Source organism: Saccopteryx leptura, chromosome 10 (assembly GCF_036850995.1).
Source record: "Saccopteryx leptura isolate mSacLep1 chromosome 10, mSacLep1_pri_phased_curated, whole genome shotgun sequence".
NCBI classification, from domain to species: domain Eukaryota; kingdom Metazoa; phylum Chordata; class Mammalia; order Chiroptera; family Emballonuridae; genus Saccopteryx; species Saccopteryx leptura.
Window position 1 is genome coordinate 37,442,228 of NC_089512.1, and position 19,936 is coordinate 37,462,163.

The 19,936-nt window shown below is 42.4% G+C and overlaps 1 protein-coding gene across 3 annotated transcripts; it reads left to right on the forward strand.

Moving 5' to 3' along the window:
* Positions 1-440: 440 nt before the first annotated feature.
* CDV3 (CDV3 homolog) lies at positions 441-17,927 on the forward strand. Of its 3 annotated transcripts, none has more exons than XM_066350592.1 (5): positions 441-1,057; positions 1,726-1,802; positions 10,040-10,185; positions 14,257-14,419; positions 15,558-17,927. In XM_066350592.1, exons 1-5 carry the CDS (start codon positions 824-826, stop codon positions 15,706-15,708), a joined length of 771 nt encoding a protein of 256 aa, XP_066206689.1. In that variant the 5' UTR covers positions 441-823; the 3' UTR covers positions 15,709-17,927. The 3 variants fall into 3 exon arrangements, with proteins under 3 accessions (XP_066206689.1, XP_066206690.1, XP_066206691.1); XM_066350593.1 differs by lacking the exon at positions 15,558-17,927 and adding an exon at positions 14,805-15,518; XM_066350594.1 differs by having other exon boundaries at positions 443-1,057; positions 16,015-17,927.
* Positions 17,928-19,936: the final 2,009 nt, after the last annotated feature.

Here is a 19,936-nt window from a genome sequence, read left to right on the forward strand (position 1 = left end):
TCAAACGGCAAGGCCACAGTTCCCTCTGGAGAAGCACGCACACGTGTATCTCACGCATGCGCTCAGGCTGGACACACCCGCCCTTCGACTGGACCTCTCTAGCCCAGTCACCAACCGGCTCTCTAAATGACCACCCTCAAGGCTAAACCCTCCGCCAATTGGGAGGCCTGAGTATCACTCACGTCACTTATTTAGCATATGTCCCCTCCCCGCCCCTACGCCAAAGCCCCGCCCCGCCTGGGGCAAGGATTGTCGCCTAAGCGCTTCGTCTTGGCAGCTGATTGGCTCCTTTACCAGCTCCGCCTCCGAGCCCTCCCGCCGCCCTCCCCGCTGCGCTTTCACAGCGCGGGCGGATTCTAGTACGCAGGCGCAGACGCTGCCTCACTCTTCTGGTGGCCCGCCCTTCCTCCTCCCCCTCCCTCCCCTCCCCACCCCTCTCCCCTCCTCTGTCGGCCTGCGCGCGCGCGTCTTCCCCCTGCACGCGCCGCCGCTAGTCCAGCACTCACGTCGGAGCTTCTCACCCGCGCGTTCCCTTTCCCCTCCGGCTGCGGAGCGGGCGGGATCCTACACCGTGGTCGTGGCAGCAGCGGCGGGCTCGGGCGCCAGCCGCGGCGCGCGAACCTTCAGGCGGGCCGTACCACCGCCCGCCAGCACGCGGGGGGGAGCCGCCCGCCTGGCCGCACACGCCTCGGCGACTCCGCGGGGCTGAGGCGTCGCCGCGCCCGGGAGCCTGACCGCAGAGCCGGCGTCGACACCGAAGTCGGAGCCCCGCGGGCCGCGCTCGCCGTTGACCCCACCCATCCGGGTCGAGGAGGCCAAGGCCATGGCCGAGACGGAGGAGCGGAGCCTGGACAACTTCTTCGCCAAGAGGGACAAGAAGAAGAAGAAGGAGCGAAGCAACCGGGCAGCGAGCGCAGCGGGCACCACGGGCACCGCCGGCGGGAGCAGTGGAGCCGTGGGCGCGGTGGGCAGTGGGGCGGGCGCGGGGGCCCGGCCGAGCGACGGCGGGACCGCGGGGGCCGCGGGCCCTGGGGCCGCCACCAAGACCGTGACGAAGGTGAGGGGCCGGAATTCGGGGCCGCGGCCACGCGCTTGCGCCCATGTGCCTGCCCGCCTGCCTTCCTGCCTGACCGAACGTCCGGGAGGGGCCTCCGGGGCCGGCCAGCGGGCAGACGGGCGCGGGGGCCGGCCACGTGACATGGGCTTCTCGGTCGGGCCCGCTGGTCTCCCGGCGGGACCCCTCCATCCCGCTCCCGACCCGCCCTGACGCGCCCGGCGTCGCTTGGCTTGAGCCAAGACCGAGGCAGCAGCACCCGCCAGGGGCGATGGGTCTGGGTCCGAAGTGCCCCCCCTCCCGCACAGCAGCATTTATCGAGTGACGACTACTCGGAGAAATTTAGTGTTCTGACTTGAGTCCAGTAGTTGGAGCTGAATTTTCTAACAGTCGCATTTGTGGCAACTCTCCTTGGCATGACTTGGTCTGTAAGCCGGTGAAAGGAGAAAGAAAAGTCACATGGCAACCTTGAGGTAGACATTTAGTCGTGGGCTTACTACCGGCTTTCCCTGGTTGATTTTAATGCACAGTTACTCGTGAAGGAAACGGGTGGAAGTAAGTGTTGAAAGGGCACATTTGTCGTCTTCCAGCCTAGTCGACCTCGGGATAATCAGTTTGCTTATGTGTTTCCGCGAATGGCTTTAATTGATCAAGTGGTATGTGTTTTACAGGATGAAGATGAGTGGAAAGAATTTGAGCAAAAAGAGGTTGATTACAGCGGCCTTAGAGTTCAGGCGATGCAAATAAGGTATGGCGTGATTACAAAAATGTTTAGCTAACCCTTAGGTTAGGTTTGCATGCCTGGTTTTTCTGTAGCCCCCAAACGGCATCATAGTAACCTAGTGCTTTAGATATGCTTATTAGGGCTTTAATAGAGTGTGTCTAATTCCTCTCTGTGATGGCAGTCATTCTATATGCTGATCAAATTAGCTGCCAGCTCCAAAGTCCTGGGAGAGCTTGCCTACTTCCAGTTCTGATTAGATATTTTTATTTGAGAGAGCGAAAATTGATTTTGTGGTTTCAAAGTATTTACCTTTAATAATAGTGAGTTGAACTTAGTTTTTTTTTGTTTCAAAAATAATCTGGATGGTTTTCAGATCCTTTCCATTAAGCAGGTTACTATATGTTTTTGTAATTGAAACATTCTTACAGAGAAGTACAGATTTGATATTACATATTTACACAGTGAAACCAACCTGTGTAATCAGAACCAAAATCAGGAAGCTGAACATTACTGGTAGAGAAGAAAGCTGCCCTCCTAACCCTTTGTAGCCACTGCCTTCACCCTCTGAGGATAACTATTACTAACCCTGTAGATTAACTTTCCCTAGAATTTGATAGGAATGGAATCAAGCATGTTATTTTTCAAGTTTAAGAAAACTACTTTTTAAAAATTGGATTGGTGGATTGGCTAGTTTTTAGAGAATTTGAGACAAACATTTTATCAAGTCCAACCTCTGGGGGGTCACTTATAAATTTTTGTAAATAAATGTCATATTTTGAGGGGCTGGTAAAGTAGAAAATACAAGTGAGTATATGGTTCCATTGATTTAAGATTTAAAACCTTTTAACCCCAGTTTGAAGTTTGCAGTTTGTATATGCCAGCGACCTCATGGCACAGTGGAGGAAATAATCTTCCTTAACAAATTGCCGTCTTTAGACCTCTCTAGATGGTAACAGTTATAGCCTTAATTCATTCAAAAACCAGAGCTAATTTTGACATCTGTTGAATACCTACTACAGCTAGGTAATGTCCTGGCTTCTTTCACATTATTTCATGAACTTAACCAAAGTAAAGCCTGACTCATAATGGGACACTGAGGAGATGTGGCTTCTTCACTCTTGAGCTTCCTTTGTAGTAATGTTAAGTAGAAGTTATTAGAGCTTTAGTTCTTAACCATTTGGGTTTATGGGACTACCTATGTGTGTGGTTCCTCTGTTGTGGAAAAAGGCTCTTGGTTTGCCTGTCCTGACTGCAGATTCTCGAAGACTCCAGTGACAGGAAGGATAGTGGTTGGTCATGTTGAACTTTCTTAGCAAGAGCAGCACATTCTGAAGGGGAAATGTTTCGAGTTTACTGAATGTTAGAAATTGATGTTATTATATTATGGAGAATTTTAAACTACACCTATTTTTCTGTGTCATCGAATATATACTCAGTATCTATATTCAAGGCTATTTTATTTTAGTCTTCATTATTGGCTACTCCTGAGATGGTGAAACATTGCTTAAATTGCACCTTTGCCTATAGCATAAGTAAGTTACAGCTAGGATGAGCATTTGAGTTCTGCTTGACCAGAAGTGGACCAGCTTTTACATTGTGTGCCTTTTTTTGTTTTGTTTTTGTTTTTCATTATTCTTAGCATCTAGTTATTGCCACTAAGTGATCATCCCGAAGTCTTCCTCTAACCTACTAATATTGAAAAACATACCTTCTTCAAGAAGCTGCTTGTGGATCCTCAGTCACTATAGAGTCTGGAGTCTATTTCCATTGCCTTTATAAGTCATTCAATAAAGGGGAATACAACAGCTTCTGGGAAAGGCTTGAGAGTGAGAAGCCATCTGTGGTTTAATTAACATTGACTAAAAATTTTACTTTATATACTCAGTGTCCTTATAAACTATGTTCTTAACAGTGAAACACAATAGGGTGAGGTCCCCAGGGAAGGGTGCATCTTTCATAGGAATGGTTATTGACATAAATAAGATAGAGTTAGAGTTGATAATGTGGCAAAGAGATAGACTTTAGGAGAAAGACAATCTTGGGTTTGCATTTTAGCCCTGCTGCTTGTGTGTGACCTTGGGCCAGTCACTTTACTTTTGAATGTTGGTTCTTACCTGCAAACTTGAGCCCACTACTCAAGAGTGTTGTGAGGATTTTGAACAGGGTGTTTGTAAAATACTCCCTTGATTAGTATTAATCAAGATAAAGTAGGCAAATTGGAATGACTTACTCTTGGGGATTTCTCTGTTATTTAACCACGAGGCACCTGATTTATAATAGTAAGATTGTCCTGGCTGGTTGGCTCAGTGGTAGAGCGTCGGCCTGGCGTGCAGAAGTCCCGGGTTCGATTCCCAGCCAGGGCACACAGGAGAAGGGCCCATCTGCTTCTCCTCCCCTCTGCCGCACCTTCCTCTCTGTCTCTCTCTTCCCCTCCCGCAGCGAGGCTCCATTGGAGCAAAGATGGCCCGGGCGCTGGGGATGGCTCCTTGGCCTCTGCCCCAGGCGCTGGAGTGGCTCTGGTCGCAACAGAGCAACACCCCGGAGGGGCAGAACATCACCCCCTGGTGGGCAGAGCATCGCCCCCTGGTGGGCGTGCCGGGTGGATCCCGGTCGGGCGCATGCGGGAGTCTGTCTGACTGTCTCTCCCCGTTTCCAGCTTCAGAAAAATAGAAAGAAAAAAAAATAGTAAGATTTGAGGAGAAGGGGTAGTGAAGTCCCAAGGTTATCATAACTGCCATCAGATTCAGGTGAGTCAGTTCACTGTGGCTGTAATTGGGAGAAAATGACATTTTGGGTTGGTGTTAGTATAACCAACGAACGAATTCTTCTGAGTGTTCAGTGTTGCTAGAGATCTTGAATGATTGTCTTCTACAGCTTAGTCTTACGTTTTGGGTAGAAATCCTTAAAAGGGAAGATAAGATAAATTAGATTTTTTTTCTTTTCTTTGGGCTTGGGAGGTGGGGTTCTTTATACCTTCAATCTGTTATCTTTTCTGTCCATGAGAGACACAGCCTTGCTCTGTATGGAACAAAGGAAATTAAACTTTGGAATTTGACTGAAAATACCTTTTATAAGGGGATTTGCCAAGTTTTGTGTCTAAATTAGTATATTTTATTCAGGGTCGTCATTTGGTAGATAAGTCCTTGAGTGGGAAGGAAGCCATTGAGGTGGTGACAGAAGGGTCCTAACACTTGAGCTTAGTTTATTGGTTGATAGTAAGGTCTGTAGGCCTTTCCCATCTTTGAAATGGGTTTTAGGAAAAAGATTTTATAGAATACTTGAGGTTACCAGGTGTTGAGCATTTATCAGGTTTCAATAAAGAATTGAGTTATTGGAGTCCGCTGGTTTTCTAGGAACTTTAAGAACTGTACACCTTTAAACTCATTTGGTAGAACTGGTTAAGTTCTCTGAAGAAATCACTTATGCATCCACACTGGATGCATAACAAATATTTGTTTGACTACTGTGTGCCACACATTCATTGTGCTGGGTATTGGGGTGGTAAAAATAACTCCTGCTCTGCTAACCACCAGTAGATCATTTCAGTGATGTGCAGGGTGGTGTGTTGCATGGGAGAGTGACACATAGTCTACTGTGAAGGAGTAGACAAAGAGTCCTTGAGTGAGGTGCAATGACATTGAAGCTGCCAGGCATCGCTCTCGGGCCATTTTTATCTCTCCATTTTACTGTGTGACAGTTGCAGGATAATAGTGTCAAGCCAGTGGAGATGCCCAGCATTCCAGCAGAAGCACAGAATCTGGATTTTGTTTTAGCTGCTTCAACCCTAGTGTTGGGCAAGGGAGGTTAGGGTACATAATTTCTATGCAGTGTCCTTTGGGATAAGGAGGTAAGTACATTCTGTTCATTATAAGTGTACTGCTGTAGGATGTCTAATCCTGAACCACCTTATGGAGTGAATTCCTCAAATCTCAAAACAGAGAGGATTTCTGTGTCGTATTTTAGAGCTGTAAAGAGGATAAAGTGAATGAGAGGCAACCTGAAAGAATATGGGCTCTGGAGTCCCACTGACTTGGTTTTGCTGCTTTGTAGCCCTGGAAAAGGTATTTAAATGCCTGGGTATCGGTTTCTCACATGTACAATGGGCTTTCTCCCTGCTTTAGTGTTTTGTCAAGGTTTAACTTTGTAAAGCCAGCAGAACACTGCTTGATAAAGTATATATTCAGTAAATACTCCCTTTTGTGGTGCCATCATCTTTTCTCCTATCTCACCAATAATACCTTAGACATGTACATTTAAGACAGTATACTGTGAATTGTGATGCTGAATTTATGGTAGCATGGTAGTGTTTAAAATAATCAAATTTATGATTTTTATATTATGAGGGTCACATGGAAGTTTAACCTAGTTGTGTTAGCAATATGGTTGTTGATCTGGCTTTGGTATTTAGAGAGTTGACATTTTCTGGAATGTGTATATGAAAAACTAATAGGATATTTAAATCATTTCTACCTTGCCATTAGTACTGTGGCATTTTGGCAAGCCTCTTAGCATCTCTGGGCCCTAGTTCCCTCTGTTGGTTGAAAGGTCTTTACTATACAATTTCCAGTGTTTAGTTAGCTAATATTTCAGAATCTTAAGAAGCCAAAATGCTAAGTTGTCTTTTTGTGCTTATAGATATGTAGTCCATCTAATTAAACAGATCACTCTTATTTTTTTGTAATAGTTTGTCATCTATCAATAGAAGTAATTTTAGATTTGTGATTATTTCTTTACTTGTCTCAGGGTAAAGAGGTGACAAATACTAGATTTAAAAGAGTCATTTATTTGACACACTCGTTAGTCTATCAGACCAAACAGGTATTGTTTTTAAAGAACAACAGTGTATGTATAAGAATTATAATTCATTCTGCCTAGGAACAATTAGTGTTAAAAATTTTCTGGTTTTCAGTTGTTTATTGCAGGCTAATACTTTTGAAGTTTGAGGGAAAAGCTATTTATGGCATAATTATATTGGTGTGGCTTCAGAAGTGGATAAGTTTTTAAAAAATATTTTTTGGAACAATTCTGATGTATGGATACCACTGTTAGATTTCTTGGATAATTATGACCTCTGAATGCCTACCTGGTCATTCATTCCACTTAATAAGCTTTAGAAAACGAGGGCATACTGTTTGGTGTCCATTTAAAAAGAGCATGTTTTCCTGTTTGTTTTTTCAAATGATAGCTAATTTTTTTCCAGTTGTAGAGATAGTACAGTGTGTCCGTAAAGTCATGGTGCACTTTTGACCAGTCACAGGAAAGCAACAAAAGACGATAGAAATGTGAAATCTGCACCAAATAAAAGAAAAACCCTTCCAGTTTCTGTAGGATGATGTGGCAGCATGTGCGCATGTGCAGATGGTGACGTAACACCGTGTACACAGTGGAGCAGCCCACAGCCATGCCAGTCAAAATGTGGATGGTATAGGAAAGTTCAGTGTGTTCTGTGGCTCGCTAAACTCGAATCCATGACCAAAGTGCAACGTGATTATCAGCGTGTTTATAACGAAGTGCCACCACATAGGAATAACATTACTCGGTGGGATAAGCAGTTGAAGGAAACCGGCAGTTTGGTGGAGAAACCCCGTTCTGATAGGCCATCAGTCAGTGACGAGTCTGTAGAGGCTATATGGGATAGCTACCTAAGGAGCCCTAAAAAATCTGTGCGTGAGCCCACATCGAACTGCACTGAATAGATATGAAACTGGGAGAGTTTTTCTTTTATTTGGTGCAGATTTCAGATTTCTATCGTCTTTTGTTGCTTTCTTGTGACTGGTCAAAAGTGCACCATGACTTTACGGACACACTGTATATGAGCTACTTGTGTGAAAACTCCAGTGAATGTATAAAAGCATATAACAGTGAACACTTACAGCACTTACTATGTGCCAGGCACTGTTCTCAGTGGTATATGTCTGTTAACTTGGTCTTCATAATGAGGTCATTATCCCCATTTTAGGGGATAAAGAGGACACTGAGGCTTACAGAAGCTAAGTGCCATGCTCAGAGTCTCCTGGCTGATAAATGGCAGAGCCCAGATGGTTTAAGTCAGGCAGTCTGGCTTTAGAATTTGCTCATTACTGCCTCTTGCATGAGGATAAGTCATGCATTCTAGCACCCAGCTACTTCTTTTAACATTTTAAAAATTACTAGATTTCTTCCTATTTTAGGTGTATAAATTTTGTTTTACTAAGTTGTTGGTTTATATGACATGACTATTATGTCTCTGCTAGTGTAGGCCTTACATTTTAAATAGCTGCGTAGGATTCTGTTAACGAAAAGGAAACCTTAAGGGTGACTTGGCCATGTTCTCCATCCTTTCTTCCTCTCAAGTGATAGTCTTAAGTAAAATCTTGTTATAAATGCAGGTTGAAGATATATTTGTTTTCTTCTCCCTTTCCTGATGGCCATCCTACACTTCTGAATTCTGGAATCACCTCTTGTTGGTGGACAATTCATATGATGCCACCATTATCACTGAAATTTTTTAATTTTTTTTACAGAGAGTCAGAGAAGGATAGACAGACAGGAGCGGAGAGAGATGAGAAGCATCAATCACCAGCCTTTCGCTGTGACACCTTAGTTGTTCATTGACTGCCTTCTTATATATGCCTTGACCACGGGCCTTCAGCAAACCAAGTAACCCCTTGCTTGAGCCAGCGACCTTGGGTCCAAGCTGGTGAGCTTTGCTCAAACCAGATAAACCCACGCTCAAGCTGGCGACCTCGGGGTCTCGAACCTGGGTCCTCCGCATCCCAGTCCAACTCTCCATCCACTGCGCCACTGCCTGGTCAGGCTCACTGAAATTTTTTAATAAGTGTGTTTTTATAAGAGACCAATAGCCATCCAAGATATTTTTTTATAACCAGGCCTTGTCTTGTTTTGAAAGAAATGGAAGGAAAGCATGCTTTTGATGTTCTTTTGCAGAAGTCAGAGAGGCTGTGATTGTTCGAAAGTCATGTAGTCAAGGTGAAGGCAGATTGTGTATCAGATACTAAAAGGAGAAAGTGTCTAAAAAGAATGGAAGGTCAAAGGTCAAAGCTTTAGACAACAGCCATGTTTTGTTTTGTTTTGTTTTTTAATAGGGAAAGAGGTAGTCAGAATAGTGAAGATTGATGAACTGAAGACTAGGGAAAACCCCAGTGTCATGGGAAGTAATTCAGGGACACGGTTGGTAGTCTGTGCCAGGTGCATCATCAGCAAGGGCAGGAGTTAGAAAAGGAAGTGTGATTTAGCAGTTATGTGTCTGCTGTGGTAGACAAGATAGGTGCTTGATAATTCAAAACATTCAGTTTACATAAAATCAAAGTAATCTTAGCAAAAGGAGAAATAACCAAAGGAACCTTAGAGAAATTACAGGTTTCTGACTCAAGACAATATAGGAATAAAAATTTTTTTCAATGGCATTTAAACAACTGTGCAGGCAGTCTTAGGAAGCTGTGTACCATTGAGGATATTTTTTGCATTTATAATCACTAGTAAGCCAAAGACTGAGTTCTTATATTCTCTTCCTTTTTAAGTGGGTGACACACATCTTGTGTTAGGGGCCAGTTCTGTATATTTTGTGTCAGACAGTAGAGACGAGGCACTAACTAAATCTGTAGCACTGGTGTAAACACTGAGCACTGACTGACTTTCCTCTGTTGGAATATGAATTCTGATTTTGAGAGTATTTTGTAAATGAAATTATACAACTTTCAAAAACCATCCATTTCATCCCTAAAAATATACTTACCATAAATGCCTATATACTTTGGTCCTGGAAAAATCTAGTTATCATACTTTGAATTCCTCAAGTAACCCTTTTCTTTGCATTTAAGGTTTTATAAGAGCCTGTCACACTTCTTCCCTCAGTTGCTTGAGCCAGTAGCTAGGGTTCTGCTCTTTTTTGGGCTGCTGTCCATAATCATGCATATTGTCATAGCGTGGCATATCAGTATGTTAAATACTTCTAAATGGTCTTGAGTATATGAGGTTTGGAAAAGGAAAGTGCAGTCTGTCAGACCAAGTAGGTTTCTAAACCTTTTTTCAGCAGTGAAACCCTTTTGACCCATGCAGTCGAGAGGAAGTCCTACTGTATAAATAGATAAAATCCCCTATTTTTCTCTGTCTCTTTCTTTGAAACAAGTGTGCATTTGGGCTTTGTAGAGCTTACACAACTTCTCCAGGGTCACACAAAACCATTGATAGAGTGAAAGATCTGGACTGACAGTTTTCCTGGTGGTTCTGTAATTGACTTCACTTGCTTGCCTTTCCAATAGTGAAAAGGAAGAAGATGATAGTGAAAAAAGAGAAGATCCAAGTGATAACTGGGAAGAAGGTGGAGGTGGTGGTGGTGGAGCAGAAAAATCTTCAGGTCCCTGGAATAAAACAGCTCCAGTACAAGCACCTGCTGCTCCTGTAGTTGGTAATTTTAATATTTCATTTTCATGAAGATGTCTACTTATGTATAATTTGTATGCAGTCAGCTTTCAATTAAATACATCACTGTGGTGGGCTGAGCAGGCTGCTTTCCGTTTCTGGGAGGTTTACATACACATGTTCAAGGACTTTGACATCCAAAGGAGTTTTGAAGGTAAGATACATGCTTTTATGTAGGCTGGTTAAATTTATATGTAAACTAACTTGCCAAATTTAAATACTTAAGCATGTATCAGTTTTGGGCAGCTGACTAAGGAGTATTGGCTACCTGTGTTTGTCCCTTTTTCCCCATTCCCCATTTTACTATCTTGAAGCAAGAGTTCTTAGGTGGATTTTATCACCCCAAAAGGATAAAAAATGAAATCTTAGATCTTACAGTGGTTTAATGGCCCATCAGAGGGCCAGAGTATGTAAACAGGTGCACAGTGTCTGTGGTATTAACATTTCTTGGGGTCAGGGCAGGCAGTGGTGATTAGAAAAAATACATTTTAAAAGGCTTTTTTTTTTTTTTTTTTGGTGACAGTCAGTGAGAGGGACAGACAGACAGGAAGGGAAAGAGATGAGAAGCACCAATTCTTTGTTGCAGCACCTTAGTTGTTCATTGATTGCTTTTTCATATGTGCCTTGACTGGGGGGCTATAGCAGACCGAGTGACCCCTTGCTCGAGCCAGCGACCTTGGGCTCAAGCTGGTGAGCTTTGCTCATATCAGATGAGCCCACACTCAAACTGGCGACCTCTGGGTTTCGAACCTGGATCTTCTGTGTCCCAGTCTGACGCTCTAGCCACTGCACCACCACCTGGTCAGGCTAAAAGGCTTTTAAAGGAGGGGGATAATGAAAAAAAGTTTGAGAGAGGAATTTTCAACCCTTTTCACCTCGTGGCACATAAATTAATGACTAAAATTATTGCAGAACACCAAAAATGTATTTTTTGCTGATCTAACAAAAAAAAATAGGTATAATTTTTATTCATTCACACCAAATAGCTATTGTGTTAGCTGTTGTCATTTTTTTTTTTATTTGGCAGTTGAAGGGAAAAGAGGTCAATGCCCCTGAGAAAATAGATAGTGCATGTTTTAAAATTTCTCGTGGCACACTGGTTGAAAATCACTACTTTAATATAGACCCATTATTTTTATACAGAATAATATGAAGAAAAATAACCCCAAATCTTACTGTCCAGAGATCACATAACTACCATGTCACTATTTTTGCATCCTTTCTGACCTTTTGCTATATGTATGTTTTTCCATTTAACTTTTTTTTTTAACTGCATCAGTTGGTGATCCCTGATGCTCTCTGCATTGCTAAATCCATTGGTCAAGTGTCAGTTCTCCTCTGATCTGCCCCCTCAGCAGTGTTGAACATGCTCTTCTGTCGGTTTACAGGACACTGAGTTCCGCCACTTTGTTTGCTGGTTCTCAATCTCTCTGGCAGTCTCTACATGCCAGACCTGTGAATTGACATGAGCTCAAAGCTCTCCTGAACTCCAGACATGTATCTTCACTGCCTGCCCAGCGTCTCCATACCAACATGTCTAAAGCTGAACTCATGTCTGCTGAACCAGCCCCCAGCCTTTCTCCTCTCAGTGCTAGGCCCAGCGTCTTTCCGTCACGTAGGCCACAAACTTTGGAGTCATCTTTGATGTATTTCTCTTGCTCCAAACCTAAATCTAATCTATCCTTAAATTCTTTATGGCTTACATTCAGAATAAATTCAGACTGTTTATATGACTGGTTTTGAATCTCAGTTTGTTATATGGATTACTGAGATAGTTTCTTATCTGGTCTGTTTCTCCACATACACTCTTCCCAACACAGCCAGCAGCAAGAGTGATCTTTCCAGATAAGGTGGAGCATGTCCAGTGCTATTTGTAAACCTCTGCCAGCATCCCCTCTACTCAGAATAGAAATCAAAGTTCTGAGTGTCTTGTAAGGCCTTAGTCACCTGCCTGTGATCCTTCTTACTTTGTCTTTCCATTAATCTGAACTTGCTCACTGGGCTATGCAGGCCCTTTGTACTGGTGTTTTCGGCCTGGAATTCTCTTTTCTTTATATTGGGAGTTGGTTAGTTTCCTTTATAAAGGGCCAAACAGTAAATAATTTAGGCTTTGAGGGCCCTACAGACTGTTCCAGTTACTTGGCTCTGCTTTTGTGGCACAAACTCACCCATACGCACAGTGTACACCCAACGAGTGTAGTTTTGTTCCAGTAAAACATTACTTACAAAATTAGTTGTTGGACCGGATTTGGGTCGTTTGCCAGCTCTAGATATACTTGCCTCCCACACCACCTTGCCTGTAGTGTGCTCCCTTGCAAACCCTTCTCTACCTTAATTTCTGGTATGGCCCCTATTTCGGTTCCTCCCCCTACAATAGCACTGTCTAATAGTACCTTATGCAGTGAGACTAGCACTACCTAGTATTGTAGCCACTCGCTACATGTGGCTATTAAGTACTTAAAATGTGGCTAATGCGGTGGGGGGGAGACGGAATTGTAATTTTATTTCATTTTAAATAGCCACAGGTGGCCTAGTGGCCAGAATACATGTTTGTTAAGGTGGCAGAGGTTTTTATTTTGTTAACATTGTGTCTCCCCTGTGTAGTTTAGGACATCACCTGACACACAGCTGGTGCTCAGTACCTAGTGAATGCATGTTGCATTAGAACTTTGCCCATGTAATTAACAACTATAAAACAGTAAGCTCTTACAGAAGTAGTCAAATTGGCTGCATTATATTTCAGCTAATAAATGATGGTATAAATATTTATTTAAAATGAATTTTTAGATAAATGGAATGTATATAAAATGTAAATTCATATTGAGAATGAGGGAAAATGGTATATAAGGAGAAGTCTAGAAGGCTCTGTCCCCAAAATGTTTAGACTTTGTGGAAGACTTTGGGCTGCTCAGCTGCTTAATTTTTCCTATTTACCTATGTTTTATAAGAAAATTAAAAAAGAGCCTGACCAGGTAGTGTCAGACTGGGATGCTGAGGACCCAGGTTTGAGACCCCGTGGGCTTATCTGGCTTGAGCCCAAGGTTGCTGGCTTGAGCAGGGGGTCACTCGCTCTGCTGCAGCCCCCCAGTCAAGGCACATATGAGAAAGCAATCAATGAACAACTAAGGAGCTGCAACGAAGAATTGATGCTTCTCATCTCTCTCCCTTCCTGTCTATCCCTATCTGTCCTCTTTCTGTCTCTGTCACCAAAAAAAATAAAAAGATGCCTGACCTGTGGCGGCACAGTGTTGATGCTTCTCATCTCTCTCCCTTCCTGTCTATCCCTATCTGTCCTCTTTCTGTCTTTCTGTCTCTGTTGCCAAAAAAAATAAAAAGATGCCTGACCTGTGGCGGCACAGTGGATAAAGCGTCAACCTGGAAATGCTGAGGTTGCAGGTTCAAAACCCTGGGCTTGCCTGGTCAAGGCACATATGGGAGTTGATGCTTCCTGCTCCTTCCCCCTTCTCTCTCTCCCTCCCCTCTCTATAATGAATAAATAAAATCTTTTAAATAAATAAATAAATAAAAAGATAAAGAACCTTAACAGAAAACCCATTGATTATATGGAAGACAGTGAATTCATTAAGGATATTGAATAGTTTATATTTACTTTTTTATTATCTTTAGAATTAAAAAGAAATGATAGGCATTTTATTAAATAAGTTCTTTATACATGGCATCTTATGTAATCTATTATTTAGGCAAAGAAGGGATTACCCACATTTACTGATAGGTAAACTGAGGACTAAAATGGTCATATTCTGAAAGGCAGTTCTTGATGAGGCCTGTCTCTCCTTTCCTATTTCCAGTAAGTTGACTTAATAGAACTAATTTACATAGATAAAGGACATGGAAGAGAAGTTAGACTACCCTAGAAAAGTAGAATGTTTTTACTTTCAGACCTTTCCAGGTACCTCAACTTTGCTTCTGTTCTCTGGAAACCTTATGTCAGGTATTGGTTTTATTTCTGTAATTGTTAAGTCATTGGGATTACAAGACTAGTTTATTAAAATGCCAACCATTTAAACATTTTCTCTAAACTGTTACAAAATTTTAGTTACAGAAACCCCAGAACCGGCAATGACTAGTGGTGTGTATAGGCCTCCTGGAGCCAGGTTAACCACGACAAGGAAAACAACACCACAAGGACCACCAGAAATATATAGTGATACACAGTTCCCATCCCTGCAGTCCACTGCCAAGCACGGAGAAAGCCGGAAGTAAGTACTCCAATTGCCACACTTTGTTTTGGAACCTTATCCCTTGGTGGGAAATGGGATGTAGGAGAATTAAAAATCCAAATCTCAGGCTGCATCTGACAGGCAGCTGAGAATTAGGGTGGGAATTAGGTGCCCTGGAGGGGAGAAGGGGAAAGATTATCATAGAATGACTTTGCAGAAGTTTCTCATCCTGGTGTATGGTGGTCTGTAGCTATGACAGCTGCCATATCGTTCTCACAAGTTAGAATTCTTGTTATTGCTGGTTTATATTCCCTGTAATTATGAAACCTGGAAATGAAAGGCCATATTGTAATGTATTCCCAATAAATTTGAATAGGTGAAAGACATTGGCATTTATAAATCTAATATTAAAATCTTATTTCAGCAGGTACTTAAAATGAATGCTCCCTGGAGTTTAATGACCACATATGGCACCTCCACATCCTGTTTAGGGCCATGAATTTTTTAAATTAAAATGAGAAGAAGTGTAAATTATATCAGATGGAAATAATTGTTTTTTTGGGGGGTGACTTTTAAAGTAAATCCCAACCTTTTTGCCGTTTTGAGACCACAGCTGGCTTGACTTTAAACCTCCACTTGGACTTGCTCCTCTGCTCTGTCCTGCAAAATAAGGGACAGTGACTCACCACACTCATCCTTTATCTGATGCACTCCCAGGAAGTAGATGTGAGGAGAAGTCATTGAATGTGGAGTAGAACTTTACTTGAGTGAACTTACTTATGCATAGAGAGAGAGAGAAATATTGTCTGTCTGTTATCTGCTAACAGTAAAAGTGAGGCTTAGAAGTAATCACCATATTATTGGACAGCTTTTTAACTTTCCAGTTGTCTTCAAGTTGGTTCCAAAATAGGTTTGCAATTCATAGCACTGAATAATACTACAGTAGGTCTGCTGCCAGAAAATGGGACCATAGAGCCTCAGTTACAGTGTTCTATGTTTTCTGTTCAACCGAAGCCCTAAAAATGGTTTATAAGGATTTTATATACTAGTTTTCCCCTCCTGTCTCTCCCTCAAGATTCCTCTAAGGGGTGGCTTTTTTTTTTTTTTTTTAACTCAAGGAAGAATATTTTCAAAAAGCTTCAAGAAATATTTACTGATTACATTTATTTTCCCTTAGGGATAAAGAAATGGAGAAGAGCTTTGAAGTAGTAAGACACAAAAGTAGAGGTAGGGATGAGGTTTCAAAAAACCAGGCCCTTAAACTTCAGCTAGACAACCAGTATGCTGTCCTTGAAACTCAGAAAAGCAGCCACACACAACACAGTTAAGGAATGGTCCTTGCTAACCCTTCTAAGGTAACTAGACCACAGCTAACCACCACGGACAGCCATTCATCACCTGATCGCTGCTGGATCCACACAGCTGATGCAGACCCTGCGATATACGTGATCGGCCCTATTGCACTATGGAAGTTTCAAGTGTCACAGCAGTTCTTTATGTAGATTGGATTTAGGGGGATTTTCATTGTTATAAATGTGTGAACTAGATTCAGCAGTGCTCTTTCATAATAATTACTCTGCAAATAGAAAAAAAAACTGCAGCCAGTGGTCATTTCAAAATCTTTTTATGTTCAGATACTGAGCCTTTGTAAGGTTGACTACCTCAGATTCGCTGCACTCAATGTGGACTTCATGTGGATCACATCTTCTGAAGAAGAAAGTTCCAGCTGTTAAGTGTCTGTGTGAAACTTGAAACCAGCTCTACTGGATTCCTATCAGAAATCCTGCAGAAAGTCAGCCATCTGGGTTTTGATCTGCTGTAAAAGACGAAGATTTAAGTGACCTTAATTAACCTGTCCGTACCCCACCCTTCAGGAGTGCTCTCAGTAGGGGCTGTGGCTGTATTAGACTTCCTGGAACATGCCGCTCTCAAAAGAACTGATGTGTTCAGACACTCTGTAGGGCTGTGATTTATAATTTAAACTTTGAGTTGTATTCTGAGGTAACCACAAATTCATGAAACTTGGGTCCACCAAGTGGGAAGGAGACTTGGGAGGGAATAATCTTGTTTTTCTGTGTGTGTGTTTTTTGGGGTTTTTGGTTTTTTTTTTTTTAGTAATTTTTAAATTTGGATAGTGCTTTTATTATGTTGACATTCAAGCCTCCCCCACCCCTCCACCGCCCTGCTTTGACTTGGAAGTTCTTTGACAGAGCATGTTAAATGACCTGAAATATTCATTAGAATTGCGATATGTCTCATGAAATTGCCAATCCCTAGAGTGGAACCAAATAGCCTTTGATGTAAAGGGCAGTGGATGCAGGGGGCTCTACTTCAGGTGCTGCTAAAGCCTCCTCGAATCAGGTCTAAATGGTTAACTGCAGTGGAAAGAGGATGGTTTCTGCTCTGGCCAAGGAATTCAGCGACCCATTTTTATAAATTTAGAGCAATGTGAGCAGAACCTCAACATAAAACCCACTGAAGTTTTGTAGATCTTGCCTGATCTTTGACAATTCCAGATATACTTGTGCCCAAATATTTCAGTTACTGGACAGTCTGTCAGTTGTCCCAGGGTAGCTCTGTTATCAACCTTTGTGTGTCTTGATGTTCATTTGGAAAGTCAGGGGCAAAAGACAGGTAATGTAGCACTTCTGTTTTTGATAACTACAGCTTAAACTATCCAGTAATTTTTAGTCCTTGAAAGGGACTTCAGGAAGATACCCAGGATTACTAAAAAGTTTCTTCCCATTTAATGAGATAGTCTGGTAATTTCCTAGTTTTGTATCTTTGTTTCAATAGAAATATTTCGAAGTGGATGTGGCCACTTGATGCAGAGTCTGGGTTTCTCTCTAATAAATCCCTTTGCCAAATGGTGGAAGTTACAGACTTGCTACTGGCAAGAGTGAAGCAAGTGGGTGAGTGAAACCATCCGATGTGGGCGCATATTTCTGTGGGAGTTTATAGTCTTGATAAAAGTGTCAGTGCAGGAATTGGACTCCTGGGGGCCACAGGGTCTCCCGACAGGACCTGCCAACCATTTCTGGGCAATGGTGTTTGTTGAGGTGGCAGCAGGATGCCTGCCTTCTGGTGTGTTCGGGTGAGTTGCAAAACAAGCCAAGGAGAGGTTGGATGTTAAGTGAGAAACAAGGGATTCTTGGTTAAACTGAAGACTTCATTTGGGAACCAAAAATCAACAAATCTCTTGGACCTTGAGCCACATATTTTCCCTGAAAAATACGCATTTTTTTTTTCTAGCAAAATTTATTTGAGGGTTATGTTACTGAGGAATAAACTGAGATGGATGTGGGATTTACTTAACAGCATACTGTACTAGAAATCTGAACACCTGCAGATTTAAAACCAACTCTTATTACAACTTTTTAAAAGATTGTGAAATTATCAAAATGCACATGAATCAAGTTTAAATATACTGTATGATGGGTGGATAGGCTGTCCATTGTACCATTTCTTTCTTTGAATTCTCAGGCATGGTTTGGCAGTGCAAGAACTCTGTAACATTAACAAATTCAATAAAAAGTAAATATATAGATTTTTGGAGCCTGAGTTTTTTTTCTTCACCCTTAACCTATTCTCTATCTTTGAAAATAGTGAATTGATGTCATGCCTCTTGCTGCAGAGGTTGATAATATTCTGATCTCACAAGTAAACTTTGAAAAATGTTTGCAGAATACTCAATGTTAGAGACCTGGAATGAAAGTTGCTACAGAGTATTCTTTTCCAGAGAAAAAGCATTGAAATGTACTTCTGTCTTCATTATGATATTAAATTGTGTTACCTTAACACAATTAGGTCAGGTAAGGGCCTAACCAGGCTGTGGCGCAGTGGATAGAGCGTTGGACTAGTTTTGTTTGTTTGTTTGTTTGTTTGTTTTTTACAGAGACAGAGTCAGAGAGGGGGATAGATAGGGACAGACAGACAGGAACGGAGAGAGATGAGACGCATCAATCATCAGTTTTTCCTTGTAACACCTTAGTTGTTCATTGATTGCTTTCTCATATGTGCCTTGACCGTGGGCCTTTAGCAAACCGAGTAACCCCTTGCTCGAGCCAGCAACCTTGGGTCCAAGCTGGTGAGCTTTGCTCAAACCAGATGAGCCCACGCTCAAGCTGGCGACATCGGGGTTTCGAACCTGGGTCCTCCACATCCCAGTCCGACGCTCTATTCACTGCGCCACTGCCTGGTCAGGCTGGACTGGTTTTCAAAGTGGCTGTACCTCATTACATTTCTACCAGCATTGTCAAGATGACAGTTTCTCCATATCCTCTTAATTACTTGTTACTTGACTTCTTAAGTCTAAACCTAGGTAGTATGAAGTGGCACTTGAGGGTTTTGGGCTGCATTTCTGTAATGATTAGTGATGTTGAACATCTTTTTGTGTGCTGATAGGACATTTGAATGTCTTTGGTGAAATGTTTATCCAAATCCTTTGCTAATTTGTAATTGGATATTTTTTCTTTTTCCAAGTGAGAGGAGGGGAGATAGACTTCTGCATGCACCCTGACCAGGATCCACCTGGCAACTCCATCTGGGGCCAATGCTCTGCCCATCTTGGTCCATGCTCTCAATCAAACTATTTTTAGCACCTGAGGTGGAGGCTCCATAGAGCTATCCTTAGCACCCAGGGTTGATATGCTTGAACCAGTTGAGCCATGGCTGCAGGAGAGGAAGAGAGAGAGAAGAGGGAGGGATGGAGAAGTAAATGGGCGCTTCTCCTGTGTGCCCTGACTGGGAATTGAACCCAGGACATCCACACGCTGGGCTGATGCTCTACCACTGAGCCAATCAGCCAGGGCCTGTAATTGAATTTTTGTCTCTGTTATTGAATCATAATCCTTTATATATTCTGGTTACTAGTCCTTCATCAGATACATGATTTGCATATATTTTCTCTCATCTTCACTTTCTTAATAGTGTTTTTTATTGAGAGACAGGAAAAGAGAGATGAGAGGCATCATATGTGCCTTGACCCGGGGGGTTGCAGCTGATACAGTGACCCCTTGCTCAAGCCAGCGACCTTGGTCTTCAAGCCAGCAACCATGGGGTCATGTCCATGATCCAGTGCTCAAGCCAGGTGACCCCACACTCAAGCCAGTGACCTCGAGGTTTCAAACCTGTGGCTAGAGCATCCCAGGCTGATGCTCTGTGCCACTGCCTGGTCAGGCTTAATGGTGTCTTTAGAAGCACAAAAAATTTTAATTTTGCTGAAGCCCAGTTTATTTTTAGATGCTTGTTCTTTGGATCTAAGAAATTATTTAACCCAAGGTCATGAAGTTTTATATGTGTTCTAAATTTTGTAGTTTAGCCCTTTTATTTAGATCTATGGTCCATTTTGAGTTAAATTTTAAGTATAGTGTCAAGCAGGAGTCTAATTTCATCCTTTTACATGTGGGCATAACATCAGGAGTTGGGGAGAGAAGTCAGGCTGAATGTGGAGTCAGGGCAGACGCTAGGAAGGAGAGCTGAGAATGCAGAGAATCATTTAAACATTCTAATAACTAGTGTCCTGAAACTGCTGGCTCACAATGGTTTTAATTCCTC

Coding starts and splice junctions, on each gene's coding strand:
- CDV3 (XM_066350592.1), top strand. CDS start 824: ATGGCCGAGACGGAGGAGCGGAGCCTGGACAACTTCTTCGCCAAGAGG. Junction 1,058..1,725: donor CCACCAAGACCGTGACGAAG/GTGAGGGGCCGG, acceptor TGTGTTTTACAG/GATGAAGATGAGTGGAAAGA. Junction 10,186..14,256: donor ACCTGCTGCTCCTGTAGTTG/GTAATTTTAATA, acceptor ACAAAATTTTAG/TTACAGAAACCCCAGAACCG.